The sequence below is a fragment of the Oncorhynchus clarkii genome, chromosome 1 (assembly GCF_045791955.1).
Source record: "Oncorhynchus clarkii lewisi isolate Uvic-CL-2024 chromosome 1, UVic_Ocla_1.0, whole genome shotgun sequence".
NCBI classification, from domain to species: Eukaryota; Metazoa; Chordata; class Actinopteri; order Salmoniformes; family Salmonidae; genus Oncorhynchus; species Oncorhynchus clarkii.
The window spans coordinates 47,344,983-47,363,602 of record NC_092147.1 but is presented as its reverse complement, the minus strand read 5'-3'; the positions used below and the strand labels follow the sequence as shown (position 1 = coordinate 47,363,602).

Here is an 18,620-nt window from a genome sequence, read left to right as displayed (position 1 = left end):
ACAATGCCGTTAAAGACGTGTGGTAGGAGAGATGGTCTTAGACAAGTCCACAAACACGCAAAGCTGTCATCCTCAAGATCCAGTAAACGCTTGTGATGGATGCTGTGCATTATGTACATGGCTACATCCCCACCACATGTGGTTACTCTGTTCCTTCTATGCAAACTATAGCCTTGAAGCCTGACTATCGAGTCTGGAACATCTGCCTTTAACCAGGACTCGGTCACAGCTACAAATTCAGTCTCGTTAGCCTGAGTCAGGGTAAAGCTCATCTACCTTATCTGTTAGGGATTTCGTGTTACACAAGAGAAAGTTGGGACACAGTCTTTGCATCTTTTGATGGGGCATTGTGTGCTCGACACCAGACAGTGCAGGGTAGACTAGATTCAGTCAACAGGGCAATGAGGCTTGTGCTGCTTTACACGCTCACGAGTCGGGACAGGTATTCAAAGCACTGTTTTCTTCCCATCTACAACCCCTTGGTTATCCCAAAACGTCATACCGTGCTAGAGTCCATTTAAGATTCCGAAAGGAGCTGCTGTCAGTTTTTGCATCGCTCAAACTTCAAAATAACCTTTTTATGCAAGTATTCACAGAATTAAGAACTATTATACAGCTGGTAGTGCAAGAGTGGCCTCAGACTCAAACTGTTGAAACGCAAGCTGCCAAACAAGGACGCTAAGTTACAATTGTCAAGAGTCAGTGTTGGTCTTACCCAGGACCGGAGGGCAACAAGATGGCTCCCATTCCCAACCGCTGTTTGGACAAACAATTACAAGCCTACACAACTAAAACTGTGGCCAAAGTGATGATAGAGATCCTGGATGAAAACTTGCTCAGGACCTCAGACTGGGGCGAAGGTTCAACTTCCGTGGCCCAGCCAAAGCCCGGACTGAACAGCTCTGGAGAGACCTGAAAATAGCAGCATTGTTCTGATCATGAATATGATTGGTCGCTAGAGAGATTCAGGCGGAGAGGGATGGCTATTTCCGAAGTTTGTATATGGTTTTACAAATACAATTGGTATTTTATTAGGATCCCCATTTTAGGTGTTGCGAAAGCAGCAGCTACTCTTCCTGGGGTCCACACAAAACATGAAACATGACATAATACAGAACTTTAATAGAGAAGAACAGCTCAAGGACAGAACGACATAAATTTAAAAAACTGAACACACAGCCTATATATCAATACTTACACAAAATATCTAAGTAAAATAGGGGAGAGGCATTGTGCCGTGAGGATTTGCTTTGTCTGTTTTCTGAAACCAGGTTTTCAATCTCATATTGCTCAAATAAACCGAAGGGAGTTCCATGCAATAATGGATCTAAATAATGCTGTACGCTTTCTTGAATTTGTTCTGGACCGGGGGACTGAAAAGATCCCTGGTGGCATGTCTGGTTGGGTTTAGTGTGTCTGTCAAAGCTGTGTGTGAGATGACTATGCAAACCATTTAGAATTTTCAACACAATGTTTCTTATAAAAATAAGTGATGCAGTCAGACTCTCATTAACTCTCAGCCAAGAGAGACTGGCATGCATAGTATTTATATTAGCCCTCTGAATACAATGAAGAGCAAGATGTGCTACTCTGTTCTGGTCCAGCCGCAGCTTAATCCTCTAAGGTCGATGTCTGCGCCCCCACAAATCCAATTAGCATAATACACAAATCCCCATCAAAATCCATCATTTTAAACTAGAGATATGTTGTTTTGGATGCTTCTCAATCCACCACATCCGCATATGTAACACTTCTGCATCTGCGCAGAAAGGTGACCGAGCTAGAGCGGTATTTGTCAGACCATGAGACAAACAGTTTTCTCACAAAATCATATCTAGCGTCCAAACGGTTTTGCCTACAAACTATTATAGAAAGATAAGACTCTCACTAACACGATGGTGTTCTCCGTTTTGCACTACGACCAACAAAAGCGTCTTGCGACTCGTCTGAAGTCGGGACAGCCGATCTGCCAACGTTTGTCTATAGCGTCCGAACAGTTTGGGCTACACGCTAATATGACCCCTCTGTGTAAATGTTTTGCTCTAGGATGCTCACAAGACTCGTCTGAAGTCCCCCAGTACCTGTTGAAAACATTTATGGAAGTATATATGGAGACATTTTTGTCACTAAACAAAGGGGTTAAATACATGTCAAAATAAATAACTAATATTTCCAGATATTTCTTATCTGTCAGATATAGGGCAGACACTTAAGTGAGAATGCCCTCGAAGCCGGTGTTTGGAGGATATATTGGCGCAGGTGTTGTTAATATATCCGTTTCAATATTTCCTCCAAACACTTGCTTTGAAGGCATTATCACTTATATACAACGGTTTACAAATATATTCAAATAATGATTTGACATATTTTCATTAAAAACATTGTGATGAATTTGTTCATACTATTTCATCCTTTCACAAGATATAGTCCCAATACAAATCTAGGGTTGCTACCCAAGCCGGCTGGTCATTCGTTCTATCGGTTCGGTTGCTAGAGACGCGACCCAGTCTTTCGTTCTAAATGTTCCATTGCCATACTGGCTGGCAACGTTTTTATACCTTGCTTGCTAGCCAACTACGGCTAACTTAGTCATGTCAAAAAGTGCAGCCAGGGGGGGGGGGCACTAACTGTTGTTCCATTTAGAGAATCTGTTATTCTATGCGTTTGTATGGGCTAATAGGAGTAAGGCCAAATAAATATTTTCATCAACAACAAAATATAGTTTTTTATACTTCAATCAAATAGCAAAGTGGTTGTTGGTATGACCTTCTTAAAACAATTCCATACAGCTTAGTAGAAACCCCTTCCCCGGCTTAGACAGGGCTTAGATTGTTTAGTAACAAAAATAAAGGTTAAATACATGTCAAAATATATATTTCCTGATCTTTCCTATGTCCCGGCTTAGATTGTTATGGGTTAACTAGGTATTTCTTTGCAGCACTTGACCACATGACTACAATAATCAAGATGAGACAAAACTAGAGCCTTCGGGACTTTTTGGAGTGTGGTGTCAAAAAAGCTGTGCTTTTCTTTATTATGGACAGACTCTACCCATCTTGACAACCATTGAATCTAGATGTTTTGACCATGACAGTTTACAATCTAAGGTAACGCCAAGTAATTGAGTTTCCTCAACTTGTTCAACAGCCACACCATTCATTACCAGATTCAGCTGAGGGCTAGAGCTTAAGGAATGATTTGTACCAAATACAATGTTCTTAGTTTTAGAGATGTTCAGAACCAGTTTATTACTGGCCACCCATTCCAAAGCAGACTGCACCTCTTTGTTAAGGGTTTCAGTGACTTCATTAGCTGTGGTTGCTGACACATGTATATGGTTGAATCATCAGCATACATGGACACACAGGCTTTGTTTCATGCCAGTGGCAGGTCATTGGTAAAAATAGGAAAGAGTAGAGGGCCTAGAGAGTTGCCATGCGGTACAGCACACCCTAGATGTTTAACATTAGAGGCTTCCATTAAAGGAAATTTGGAGTTCAATTAGAATGCTCTGAATCCAAGATATGGCAGAGGTTGAAAATCCACAAAACATGTTTTCTCAAAAACAGGTTATGGTCAATATCAAAGCCTGCACTGAAATCTAACACTACAGCTCCCACAATCACCTTATTATCAATTTATTTCAACCAATCATCAGTCATTTGTGTCAGTGCAGTACATGTTGAGTGCCCTTCTCTATAAGCATGCTGAAAGTATGTGAATTTGTTTAAAGAGAAATAGTGTTGTATTTGGGCAAACAGAATAGTTTGCTAAGAGCTGGCAACAAGTTGATAGGTCTGCTGTAAGAACCAGTAAAGGTCGCTTTGCCACTCTTGGGTAGCGTAATGACTTTGGCTTCCCTCCAGGCCTGAGGACAAAGACTTTCCTCTAGGCTCATATTAAAGATATGACAGATAGGAGTGAGCTACCATCCTCAGTAACTTTCCGTCTGTTGTCCATGCCAGGAGTTTTGTCATTTATTGATCGATAACACTAGTTTTCCCACCTCTCCCACACTAACTTTACAAAATTCAAACTTGCATTTCTTTCATTTTGTTTTTTAATGCATGAATGCGATGGGTCACTGTTCATTGTTGGCATTTCCTGTCTGTTTGCCCACTTTGCCAATGAAGTAATCATTAAAATAATTAACATCAAATTGTTTTGTGATAAATAACCCATCTGATTCAATGAATGATGGAGTTGAATTTGTCTTTCTGCCCAATTCATTTAAAGTACTCAAGTTTTTTTTCCATCATTCTTTATATCATTGATCTTCATAATATAGTTTTTATTTTTGATCAGTTTAGTCACATCATTTCTCAATTTAGTAAGTAAGTATTTTAGTAAGTATTTGGTAAGTAAGCCAGCCATCAATAACAGTAAGTCAGCCAGTCAGATGTGCAGCCAGACTTATTAGCCACTTATTGATGGCTGTCTTGCTGAGATTATAACTAGTCCCTCATCCCCCATCCACCTCACCTGGCCCTTGTGGTCGCCATGACAATGGCCATGCGTCCTGAAGGTCGTCAAGGCAACGAAAGACCAGAGAGTGTGCCAATTGGCAATGCTCAACTCAAATAACTATCCTGTTCGGAATCTGAACCGATGATGATTGAGGACTTTATGGGCTCTCTGCTTTACTGAAGGCGGCAATTATTCTCTCAGCTCTTACGCTCGCCATAGAAAAGGACAATGCCCCTTAGCACTTGTTTCCATTCTGTTGAATGCTTTTGTGTATAAACTAATGATTTCATATTGAATCAGGTCCTGGACTCGTTCTAGGCCAGCAGTGCCCAAGGCCTTTTTTTTCTTCTTCCTCTTGGTTCACCTTGTTGAATATTGACAGCATTGTCTCTAAGCACATGTCCTAAATAGGGCTGGGACGATACCAGTATTCCGATACCCCTTAGTTTCGTGGCAAGGAAACAAAGCGAATTTAACTTTTTTATTTTTTTAAACAGCCCTATTGTTAGAAACAAACATCTTAGTGTTGTCATCATAGTCACATATATTTATTTTACAAGTTATAGCGCAATAGTTGACATACAGCGGGTTTTTTAAAAGACCAAAGAGTTTAATCTGCTTCGTGTTTTCATTTTTGGCATGGAACAAATATTGCTATAGTATCGTCACAGCCTTAGTCTTACATCAGTTGAGTGTTTTAGAGGATGATAGTTCATCTGACGTTATAGATAGTAATGTGGTGTTCATGCCTTGCTTACCCGAGCCCTAATTATGAACCCACTCATAAATACTGATTCTAGATCAGATTATGGGAGCTCCAGTCAGATGAAATATTAGGGAAAGCTGACATTTGAGCAGATTAGGATGCCCATGATTACAGATGGGGATTGTTTTTATTAAAGCTAATCCTTGTACAGAACACCCCTCCTCCTCCCTTCCCCCTCTTATTTTCCCCTCCTCCTCTCCCCCGGCGTGGTATTTCAGAGACCCTTGTGTAATTAACATGGAGATGTCTTTTTAGTAGAGTGGGAGGGATGGCGGGATAGAAGAGGAAGAAGGATGAGGGAGGGAGGGATGGGTGAAGGTGGGCCGGTCCTGTCTCCGCTTGAAGGACAAAGACGTTGGGTTTTGGCGAAGGAAGAGAGGGAGCCACCATGTGTGAGGGACAAAGGAGAAGAGGCCTTAGTCAAGACTCCCTCTTTCTCCCTCTCGCTCTCTCCTTCTCCCTTTCTTTCTCAGTCACAGAACTAGGCTTAATCCTAATGCTGCTATCACACTCCAGTCCTTTATTCAAATGACAGTTTGGGCTGTCTGACATGACAGCAAGTCTTACATATAGGCCCAGTGCTAACACACACACACACACACACACACACACACACACAAAATATTAGCTCTTTTTAATAGTGTACAGTTTTTTAACACGCAATGGCATTTAGAATTGTTGCGCAATGAAAATGCATGATGACTAACGAAAATACACACAGGCCAATTTAATTCCACTAAATTATGCACATCAACCTATAGACCGATAACCATGATGGTCAAATGAATTTACATCCACTGCTATTTCAATCAATGAATAAAAAGCATTATTTTGCAATGGGATTTTTTATTTTTTTCTCCGGGTCATTTTGGCAACTGTTTTATTTATCGGCTTTTAGGTTGTTGTTTTTTTAATCGCCCAAAGCCGGCAATTGCTGGCTAACGGAAACCCTGACACACGCACTCATCATGAACACCCTTGGTTATTACATAAACACTCATAACCGCCCAGAATACACACATACTCGTAGTCTCCAATTCACATAATCATCTACGTATGCACTCTAATAATGACATTCCTAGCTTCTAATCTACTACTATGCAACATGCAGATTCATGCAATAGGTTAGAGATAATACTGAGTGAATAATCACGTGCTCTTACCAGACTGTGGGTATCATGCTCAATCAGTGTCATCATTCATATTTTTTTAAATGTTGCAGTTCGGCGCATGTCTGATTTTATTTGCTGACCGTTGCATTTTGCTGAATGTTAATGTAATTACAACCCACCCACGCATATATAGACCTAATATTTTTGGTAGCTTATGTGGTTAGATAATTCCTTGTACTGTAGGTAGGTGAATTCACCTGGTGTACGTGTTCATTAGTGTAGCCGCTGCACAGGCAGGTATACACACAGCTGTCTCCAGAGAAGTGGTTCTTATTCATTCAGCTGCCACATTGGACCTGCCTCTATTCCCCTTAGCCTACCGCTCCTCCGGTGGGGGATGTGTGTGTGTTTGACAGCAGTTTTTTTGGGGGGACCATACTAGACAACCCCATATGATTGGTCTTTTCCCAGTACCACTTGCGTGCCCCTCTCCCTCCCTCCCCCCCTTCGCCCTCTCTCCAGCAGCAGTCAGTCAGTGGGCGCATTTCTCTGCCCAGGCATTGCTTACCCATGCCAGGTCTTATAACACCTGGATAGGTATTTTTAAGTATCAGCTAACAACATATGTCATAGCAATCTCACCCTTGGCAGCGTTGGAAGAAAGCAGATGTTGCCGGTTTTCAGGAATACAGTATTTTTAACTTAACTTCCGATTCCTCTGCTCAGGCGTTTTTTTTCGCCTTCTACGTTAGGTTATAGCAATTGATGACGTGGCACGCCACTATTGGTTGATGCATGCAACGTCTGAGCAGGGGAACGCGACCAGTGTCGGTCAAGGTTCCTGACATCACTCACTGTTTGCATCGATATAGAATTACCCACCAGGCTGCCTACAGGATTGCAGTATTTGCTTTCAGCTTTTTTACTCGGGACTGCCCGCCTCTCGTTCTCGGCTGCATGGACATATACAACGAGAGATAGAGAAACGGAGGATAGTAGGAGACAGCAAGAGGAGGAGAGGAGAGCTAGCTGCAGCAGGCAGGCAGCTCCTTCTCTGTCTGGATTTAAACACGCATGTTTTCTGTGGAGAAGGAAATCTATTGTTGGATGGTTTTTTCCTTCTCTTGAGGCCCCTGTTCAGCGGCTGGACCGTGTGTGTTTTGGGAGCTGTGTGTGTGGAGGAAGGCCGTTTAACGGCTACAGGAGTGGAGTGCGAAGCTTGTGAGCGAGCCGAGCATCTGAAAGCCAGGGCAGGCCGGCTGGCTGCATTGTGTGCTTTGATGACCCCCGCTGTGTAGCTGCCTGCTCATCAACCCCCCTCCCTCTCTCTCTCTCTCTCTCTCTCTCTCCCTCCCTCTTCCCTCTCCCTCTATCTCCATCGCAGCGCCCGGCCCAGCCATGTTTGGCACAGAGTCCTCATGTAAGTACCGTATCGCCATCCTCCAGCCTCATCTGTCTTTCTCTCTGTGTGTTGTGTGTTGTCTGGTGTTACGGTGTCTGCTCGCTTCATTCTGGGCTGCTCGCTTCATTCTCTTTTCATCCCTCTCTTTTTCCCCTTTCTCTGTCGTTCGTGTTGTTTTCCTTGTTTCCTGTTGACAGATTGCTCGGCAAGAAAGCTGGGATCTACCATTTTGCATAAAGGGTCTATGATAGCTGGTTGTGATGAAAAAAAAATCCATCTCTCTCCCTCTTAATCCCTTCCAACACCTTCCTTCCCTCCCCTCCTTTTTTCCAGTTTTTTTTAATCCACAATAGTCTTCTTGCACGCCTCCATGTTTATCCCAGATTTATCCGATTTATTCTGTGATGCATTTTATTCTCTTCTCACCTCTCTAAATGTAATGGCTTGGCTAGCTATCCTGAAATAGACACAATTACTGACTCTCTGTGTGCATGTTATGTGTGCGTGCATTCCACGTGACATGTTTTATAGATAGATAGATAGATGAATGGATCATGTTTTTCTACAGTGAGCTTTAAGAACCCTCCTGCCATTGCAGGTAGTTCTCTCAGTCTCTGTCTCAATCTCTCTCCTGCTCGGTCAGGTGACATTGAGCGGGGTGAATGTAGCATTTCCACACGCTAAGGAACGGAGATGCTAGCATCGGGGGCTCTAAATTAACGTCTTTCATTTGTAGCGCTGGTGCTCCCAACTTTTAAAAGTTAGGAGCACCAGAAAATATTTTGAGATGTACCCTGTATTGGGCCTTTTATGTATTCGAGCTACTGGCCTCAAATGTTCAGATATAGCTTACTAGTAAAGTTACCAGGTGGCTAGCTAAGGAGGTAACATGACTGCACAAGGTGTAAACAAATGTCCCTCAAGCAGTTTTAGAACGGCCCGCAACATGGTTTATGTATGTAAAATGCAGCTCACCAATCCCCCTGCAATAAGAAGAAATAAACATTGGGCTGGTAATATCTTTTTATCTGTTAGGGCTAAAAACAAGCCATTTTCCTTGTAGTAATGGTACAGCCGTGATGCCAATGAACATGTGTTCACTTTATATTTCAATAATTACAAGATGCTCCCAAATAAAAAAAATCCAGGTCACAGTAAGTATGGGGTAACTGCAGCCCAATATGGCGACTGAGTATGGGCGAGTAGGTATGTCAAAAGGAGTGGGTGTGTGGAAAGCAAATCGGCTAACTCAAGACCATTTTGCGTGGCTGATTTGGGGTGCATGTTTTGCGTGGCTGATGACCAGTGCACCAGTATCAAGGTGCCTGCCGACCTGAGGTCGGGGCAGCTGTATCATGGTGTCGCCGGCGGTAGCTAACGTGGCAAAATGTTTTCCTTCCCATGATTTTAATTAAAGTAGGATAGCCACACAAGAAATAACTCATATTAATAACCATCTAGATGTCACCTTGATACATACATACAGTTTAAGTATGTATCAAGGGGATGAACGGCGTCAACACCGGGACATGGTGTCCTTAGTTCCCGCTTCCCGCAATGGCGTGGAAAGTAGCTACCTAGTAGCTAATATCAGAGTGATAGTCACAGGGCCTAAAATTAACTTTTTGGTCCATCAGCTACTATGGAAGGTAGATTTAAAAATCTACCAGCCACTCAGATTACCAGACAAAATATATTTTTTCTGCAAAAATGACACCAACAGAACACAAACGGACGAATCAAATTGTATTTTTCATATACACATGGTTAGCAAATGTTAATGCGAGTGTAGCGAAATGCTTGTGCTTCTAGTTCCGAGTAATATCTAACAAGTAATCTAACAGATTCACAGACTACCTTATACACACAAATGTGAAGGGATGAATATGTACATGTAAATATAGGGATGAGCGATGGCCATGCGGAATAGGCAAGATGCAGTAGATGGTATAGAATCCAGTATATCCATTTGAGATGAGTAAGGTAGGATATGTAGACATTATTAAAGTGGCGTTATTTAAAGTGACTAGTGATACCTTTTATTAAATCCATTTATTACATTTATTAAAGTGGCAAGAGATTTGAGTCTGTGTGTTGGCAGCAGCCACTCTGTTAGTGATGGCTGTTTGATGGCCTTGAGATAGAAGCTGTTTTTCAGTCTCTCGGTCCCAGTTTTGATGCACCTGTACTGACCTCGCCTTCTGGATGATAGTGGGGTGAACAGGCAGTGGCTCGGGTGGTTGTTGTCTTTGATCTTTTTATCCTTTCTGTGACATTGGGTGCTGTAGGTGTCCTGGAGGGCAGGTAGTTTGCCCCTGGTGATGCGTTGTGCAGACCGCACTATCCTCTGGAGAGCTTTGCGGTTATGGGCGGAGCAGTTGCCGTACCAGGTGGTGATACAGCCCGACAAGATGCTCTCGATTGTGCATCTGTAAAAGTTTCCGAGTTTTGGGTGACAAGCCAAATTTCTTCAGCCTCCTGAGGTTGAAGAGGCACTGTTGCGCCTTCTTCATCACGCTCTCTGTGTGGGTGGATCATTTTCAGTTTGTCCGTAATGTGTACGCCAAGGAACTTAACTTTCCACCTTCTCCACTACTGTCCCGTCGATGTGGATGGGGGGATGCTCCCTCTGCTGTTTCCTGAAGTCCACGATCATCTCCTTTGTTTTGTTGATGTTGAGTGAGAGGTTATTTTCCTGACACCACACTCCAAAGGCCCTCACCTCCTCGCTGTAGGCCATCTCGTCGTTGTTGGTAATCAAGCCTACCACTGTAGTGTCGTCTGCAAACTTGATGATTTGAGTTGGAGGTGTGCATGTCATGGGTGAACAGGGAGTACAGGAGAGGGCTGAGAACGCACCTTTGTGGGGCCCCGGTGTTGAAGATCAGCGGGGTGGAGATGTTGTTTCCTACCCTCACCACCTGGGGGTGGCCCGTCAGAAAATCCAGGACCCAGTTGCACAGGGCGAGGTCGAGACCCAGGGTCTCAAGCTTAATGATGAGTTTGGAGGGTACTATGGTGTTAAATGCTGAGCTGTAGTCAATGAACAGCATTTTTACATAGGTATTCCACTTGTCCAGGTGGGATAGGGCAGTGTGCAGTGCAATGGCGATTGCGTCATCTGTGGACCTATTGGGGCGGTAAGCAAATTGGAGTGGGTCTAGGGTACCCGGTAGGGTGGAGGTGATATGATCCCTAACTAGTCTCTCAAAGCACTTCATGACAGAAGTAAGTGCTACGGGGTGATAGTCATTTAGTTCAGTTACCTTCGCTTTCTTGGGAATAGGAACAATTGTGGCCATCTTGAAGCATGTGGGCACAGCAGACTGGGATAGGGATTGATTAAAATATGTCCGTTAACACACCAGCCAGCTGGTCTGCGCATGCTCTAAGGACGCGGCAAGGGATGCCGTCTGGATCGGCAGCCTTGCAAGGGTTAACACGTTTAAATGTTTTGCTCACGTTGGCCATGGTGAAGGAGAGCCCACATGCTTTGGTAGTGGGCTGTGGCACTGTATTGTCCTCAAAGCGAGCAAATAAGTTGTTTAATTTGTCTGGGAGCATGTCAATGTCCGCAACGAGGCTTGTTTTCTTTTTGTAATCCGTGATTGACTGTAGACCCTGCCACCTACGTCTCGTGTTTGAGCTTTTGAATTGCGACTCTACTTTGTCTCTCTACTGATACTTTGCTTGTTTGATTGCCATGCGGAGGGAATAGCTACACTGTTTGTATTCGGTCATGCCTTGCCATGATTAAAAGCGGTGGTTCGCGCTTTCAATTTTGCTCGAATGCTGCCATCAATCCACGGTTTCTGGTTAGGGAAGTTTTACTAGTCACCATGGGTACAACATCACCGATGCACTTGCTAATAAACTCTCTCACCGAGTCAGCGCATACATCAATGTTGTCCCCAATAATGGCCCCGACAGAGACGGTCACCTCTCTTCAGGTCCTTAGGAAACTATGCAGTAATTTAGTTTTTTTATGTATTATTACTTACATTGTTAGCCCAGAAAATCTCAAGTGTTATTACATACAGACGGGAAGAACAATTGGATATAAAAGCTACGTCAACTTACCAACATCACGACCGGGAATATGACTTTCCCGAAGCGGTTCCTTTGTTCGGACCTCCACCCTGGACGTGGGATCTTATCCCAGAGGCCGATCCAAAACAACATGGTCGCCGTAGGAGAGGCAGACGGAGCGGCCTACTGGTCAGACTGAGAAGGCGAGCACACCATGCACCGCTTCTGAGCATATTACTCGCCAATGGCCTATCTCTCGACAACAAGGTCTTCCAGAGAGACATTAGAGATTGTGACATTCTCTGTTTCACGGAAACATGGCTCACTCGGGATATGTTGTCGGAGTCGGTACAGCCACCCGGTTTCTTCACGCATCGCGCCGTCAGTAACAAACAACTCTCTGGTAAGAAGGAGGGCGCGGGTGTATTGCCTTATGATTAACGACTCATGGTGTGATCTTAACAACATACAGGAACTTAAGTCATTTTGTTCACCTGACATCAAATGCTGACCGTATTATCTACCAAAATAATTATCTTCGATTATAGTCACAACCGTGTATATCCCCGCCAAGCAGATACCTCGACGGCCCTGAAATAACTTCACTGGACTCTATGTAAACTGGAAACCATACATCCTGAAACTGCATTTATTGTAGCTGAGGATTTTAACAAAGCTAATCTGAGAACAAGGCTTCCTAAATTCTATCAGCATATCAAATGCGCAACACAGGCTGGTAGCGTACTCGACCATTGCTACTCTAACTTCTGCGATGCCTACAATGCCCTCCCTTCGGCAAATCTGACCAAGACTCCATTTTGTTGCGTCCAGGCTATAGACCGAAAGTAAAACAGGAAACGCCCGTGCTCATGTCTATCCAACAATGGTCTGACCAATCGGATTCCACGCTTCAAGATTGCCTCGATCACGTGGACTGGGACATGTTCCGGGTAGCCTCAGACAATAAGCATGCTTTGTAATGTTTCTAAAACAATAAATGTATTTCTAGTAAGAAGTAATGTGGTATATTGATTAATTAAACATTTTGTGACCTGAGTCTTTTAACCAAAATATCACAGATGAGACACAAAATTTAAACTGCCTCTTTAAGGGCGGAGGTTACCGTGGTAATGCGGCTCGAGTCCTGTTTGTGGCTGTGAGATATAGTCTGACTAGTAGAAGCGTTGTCTTCTCTTGTCATCGTAGGGTATTATGTGTAGATTGATTGAGGGTGAAAAAAATATTTAATACATTTTAGAATAAGGCAGTAAGGTAACAAAATTTGGAAATACTTTCCGAATGCACTGTATATGCGACCAATATGGACGCATTTAGAGCCTTTGTTAGCATACATACATGCTGTCTTAGGTTTGATATATCACCAGTGTTTGGATGCGTGTTTACAGATTAAAAAATGTAATTTAGCAAATCCGTTAAAGTATTCCCACAAATAAAATATATATATATATGTGATCATGTCTTTAATTTAATAAAGGAATTATTTTTATTTTCAAATATATTCTCTGTCTGGGCATAGTTGTGGTGAATTTTCAGTGTATAAATTATTGTATTTATGTTCTGGCCCCCTGACCACCCACTCGTACAAATATCAGCCCTCACCTGAATCTAGTCCTTTTGAGGAGCTGTCACACTGACCTGCAGGTGGTTTACTGTTCCAGCTAATCTATTTGTGACCTCCCCCCCCCCCCTTTGATCAGTCCTATGATGCCCCTGAATCTACCAGCACAATGCCACAAGTCATATCCACAGCTGTGATCTAATATAAACTGTTGTGGTCACAGTACCAAAGTTAGACTACTTCTTTCTCTCTCCAGAAAGTCAGATTAGAGATTGCGTGCAACAGTCTAGCAACAACCAACCCTTTCTGTTACCAGTTTCCCTGGCTTCTAAACATGCATCAAAATGCTGCTTCCTCCTATCATATCATCTGAATTTAATCTTTTCATTTGAGAAATTGTATGGTGGTTAAGTGGATAAGGATGATCTGTTATCTATCTGAAGATTTGATTTGATCAAACAGTTGAATCCTGTTCCGCAGGAGTCTCGCTAAAGGTCATCCGGACCTGTTGTTGTCCTGAAGAGCTTAGTGTAAGTCTGTAGCCAAAAGGTGCATCAGTGGAGGGTCATTACCTGCCCTTCATTAATGAATTACTACAATGCTTTGTCTACCTGGTGTGATACAAAGCAGAGTCAGTGAGTTGGTCAGCTAACCAACATACTCTAAAATAGCCAGCACTATGTCCAGATTAAATGTGTGTTATGGGTGAATGTTACTGCAGGTAAGATATTATTCCAGTAGAGGCCCACTGTCTGCTGATTTGTTTCGGGGCTCAGATTTATCCACCTGTTGCTGGTATACTCGGTCATGTTCTCTTATTTAGGTTCCCATGGCGATTGCTTTGTGGTGGCGAGCATGGTTTCTTCCATTGTCGCATGGCTAGGTTTTTGCTTGGACTTTTCAGTGTCTGTGGTGGCTGACAAACTGGTTGGTCATTTTAGTTTCAATCTTACTAAACCTGAATCAGAAGCAACACACATCAGACACTTTTATGTTTTTTACTACAAACTCAGACTCACATGAACTACAGACTACCTAAATTGCATACAGTCTTCAAATACTAGCTCTAACAGTCACAAATAACTACATAGCGGACACAATTTACCACACACTGTCACAACAAACTACAGTGCTTGGCCTATAAACAGGCAGGGTTGGGGAGTAACGGATTACAAAAAAACTAACTGTAATCCATTACGTTAATGGCAAATACAGTTGAAGTTGGAAGACAGGGAACTTTTACTAGGATTAAATGTCAATAATTGAGTTTTAATGTACATTTGATGTCGGAAGTTTGCATACACCTTAGCCAAATACATTTAAACTCAGTTTTTCACAATTCCTGACATTTAATCCTAGTAAAAATTCCCTGTCTTAGGTCGGTTGGGATCACCACTTTATTTTAAGAATGTGAAATGTCAGAATAATAGTAGAGAGAGTGATTTAGTTCAGCTTTTATTTCTTTCATCACATTCCAAGTGGGTCAGAAGTTTACATACACTCAATTAGTATTTGGTAGCATTGCCTTTAAATTGTTTAACTTGGGTCAAACGTTTTGGGTAGCCTTCCACAAGCTTCCAACAATTAGTTAGGTGAATTTTGGCCCATTCCTCCAGATAGAGCTGGTGTAACTGAGTCAGGTTTGTAGGCCTCCTTGCTCGCACACACTTTTTCAGTTCTGCCCACAAATTTTCTATAGGATTGAGGTCAGGGCTTTGCTATCAGAAGCTTCTAAAACCATGACATCATTTTCTGGATTTTTCAAGCTGTTTAAAGGCACAGTCAATTTAGTGTATGTAAACCTCTGACCCACTGGAATTGTGATACAATGAATTCTAAGTGAAATAATCTGTCTGTACACAATTGTTCTAAAAAATTACTTGTGTCATGCACAAAGTAGATGTGCTAACCGACTTGCCAAAACTATAGTTTGTTAACAAGAAATTTGTGGAGTGGTTGAAAAACAAGTTTTAATGACTCCAACCTAAGTGTATGTAAACTTCCGACTTCAACTGTATATTGTAATCAGATACAGATACTTTCGAAAAAATATACTGAGCAAAAATTTAAACGCAACATGTAAAGTGTTGGTCCAATGTTTCATGAGCTGAAATAAGTTCCCTGAAATGTTCCAGAAACATAAAAAGCTTATTTCTCTCAAATTTTGAGCACAAATTTGTTTACATCCCTGTTAGTGAGCATTTCTCCTATGCCAAGATAATCCATCCACCTGACAGGTGTGGCATATCAAGAAGCTGATTAACAGCATGATCATTACACAAGTGCACCTTGTGCTGGCGACAATAAAAGGCCACTCTAAAATGTGCAGTTTTGTCACACAACACAATGCCACAGATGTCGCAAGTTTTGAGGGAGCGTGCAATTGGCATGCTGACTGCAGGAATGTCAACCAGAGCTGTTGCCAGAGAATTTAATGTACATGTTTCTACCAAATGCCGCCTCCAACATTGTTTTAGAGAATTTGGCAGTACGTCCAAGTACGGCCTCCACATCTGGCTTCTTCACCTGCAGGATCGTGTTAGGGGGAGCTGAGGCGTATTTCTGTCTGTAATAAGGCCCTTTGTTGCACACGTACAGTATACACAGGTTCGTTGTTAGGTTTGGGTATGCTGCTCCTCTTTCCTGGTTTCATTTCAATGGCCTTTTGCACTACACTGTAGAGTGTAGCGGTTTCTATGGGAAATGCACCTAGAAAGGGTGGATGTACAGAGTGGATACAGAACAGCACCAAAAGGAGGCTGAATATGCTGTTTGTGTTGATTTTTCGAAGGTACACTGTTTTTGTAAAGAATGAGCTGACTACAGCCACACAAGTCTGACCAAATGGTCCAAGCCACCTTACTTTTGCTGTGATAAGTCTATTTTACCCTTTGGCCATCACATTAGACTGAATCACTTGCCTAGCTGAGATATAGACCAAGAAAACTCATCTTATAATGGCGTCCTTGTGTATGTATTGTGCGAGGCACTGCATTTTTTTGTGGTGAAGGTGACCTGTAGTTAAAGACCGAGTGGTATTGATTGATCGATCTCTGCCTCAGTATGCAGCTTTGGCATGAAAGACTGCTGATATCATATGGTTAGCAGTTAAGATGGACACCACTACAATATACTCACATAGTGTGATGATGCTCATATGAAGGCCATTACAATATACACTACAGTTCAAAAGTTTTGGGTCACTTAGAAATGTCCTTGTTTTTGAAAAAAAAAAAGAATGTCCGTTTAAAATATCATATTGATCAGAAATGCAGTGTAGACATTGTAAATGACTATTGTAGCTGGAAACTGCAGATTTTTTTAATGGAATATCTACATGGGCATACAGAGGCCCATTATCAGCAACCCATCATTCCTATGTTCCAATGGCACATTGTGTTAGCCAATCCAAGTGTATCATTTTAAAAGGCTAATTGATCATTTGAAAACCCTTTTGCAATTATGTTATCACAGCTGAAAACTGTTGTTCTGATTTAAAGAAGCAATACAACTGGCCTTCAGACTAGTTGAGTATATCGGGCATCAGCATTTGTGGGTTTGAGTACAGGCTCAAAATGGCCAGATACAAAGAACTTTCTTCTGAAACTCGTCAGTCTCTTCTTGTTCTAAGAAATGAAGGCTATTCCATGCGAGAGATTGGCAAGAAACTGAAGATCTCATACAATGCTAGTACTACTCCCTTCACAGAACAGCGCAAACTGGCGCAAACCAGAATAGATAGAGGAGTGGGAGGCCCCCGTGCACAACTGAGCAAGAGTACAAGTATATTAGTGTCTAGTTTGAGAAACAGACACCTCACAAGTCCTCAACTGGCAGCTTCATTAAATAGTACGCACAAAAACACCAGTCTGAATGTCAACAGTGAAGAGGCGACTCAGGGATGCTGGCCTTCTGGGCAGAGTTGCAAAGAAAAAGCCATATCTCAAATTGGCCAATAAAAATAGAAGATTAAGATGGGCAAAAGAACACACACTGGACATAAGTAGATTGGATAGAAGTGTCATGGACAGATGAATCTAAGTTTGAGGTGTTTGGATCACAAAGAAGAACATTCGTGAGACGCAGAGAAAATGAAAAGATGCTGCAGGAGTGATGCCATCTGTCAAGCATGGTGGAGGCAATGTGATGGTCTGGGGGTGCTTTGGTGGTGGTAAAGTGGGAGATTTGTGCAGGGTAAAAGGGATCTTGAAGAAGGAAGGCTATCACTCTATTTTGCAACACCATGCCATACCCTGTGGATGAAGCTTAATTGAAGCCAATTTCCTCCTACAACAGGACAATGACCCAAAGCACAGCTCCAAACTGTGCAATAACTATTTAGGGAAGAAGCAGTCAGCTGGTATTCTGTCTATAATGGAGTGGCCAGCACAGTCACCGGATCTCAACCCTATTGAGCTGTTGTGGGAGCAGCTTGACCGCATGGTACGTAAAGAAATGCCCATCAAGCCAATCCAATTTGTGGGAGGTGCTTCAGGAAGCATGGGGTGAAATCTCTTCAGATTACCTCAACAAACTGACAACTAGAATGCCAAAGGTCTGCAAGGCTGTAATTGCTGCAAATGGAGGATTCTTTGACAAAAAGCAACGTTTGAAGGACACGGTTATTATTTCAATTAAAAATCATTATTTATAACCTTGTCAACGTCCTGACTATATTTCCTATTCATTTTGCAACTCATTTCATGTATGTTTTCATGCATGGAAAACAAGGACATTTCTAAGTCTCCCCAAACTTTTGAACGGTAGTGTATATGCACTTACTGAAAATCAACGGGGACGCCCTTCTGGGGAAGGACACAGGTGAAAATCCATAGGCTCCAAGGTGCGATAATGAGAAAATGAGAACGCGTTTGTCTGCCCCCATCTCCTAAACTATCTCGAGGATATCCGATCATCATCCTTGTCATCCCATAACTCGCCTTCGCCTGACACTACGTCATCAGACCATGAGGGGAGGGAATGGAGGCTATCCATGACCTCTCCCCAACTGGGTTCCTTCGCTGTTGGCTCGGAGGCGTGTGCTAGGCTAGGCTAGTTAGAAGCCTAGCAATTATAAGCACAGTAGAATGCTATAGCCTTTAGAACTTTTAGACAGTTTCCATAATGGTTATAAGATATCTAGCTGGCAAACATTTAGTTGTGAATTCCATTCTGTAACTAGATTAGCTGGCGCGTGCTGCACAACAGTTAGTAACTCGCTTGTGAAGAAACACCATGTGACTGGAGACTGCCATTAAGATTCAT

At 42.5% G+C, this 18,620-nt stretch overlaps 1 protein-coding gene across 6 annotated transcripts in view; it reads left to right on the top strand.

Moving 5' to 3' along the window:
* The window catches only part of LOC139408215 (suppressor of tumorigenicity 7 protein homolog), a 75,259-nt gene that overhangs the window by 26,869 nt on the left and 29,770 nt on the right, over positions 1–18,620 (top strand). For 4 of the 6 annotated variants that reach the window (XM_071151908.1, XM_071151911.1, XM_071151915.1 and 1 more), the window contains exon 2: positions 7,730–7,765. The exons of the other annotated variants lie outside the window; for them this stretch is intronic. In XM_071151908.1, coding sequence (XP_071008009.1) covers positions 7,744–7,765 — 22 coding nt within the window. In that variant the 5' untranslated portion in view covers positions 7,730–7,743. The remainder of the gene's footprint in view (positions 1–7,729; positions 7,766–18,620) is intronic. 6 annotated transcript variants of the gene reach the window in all.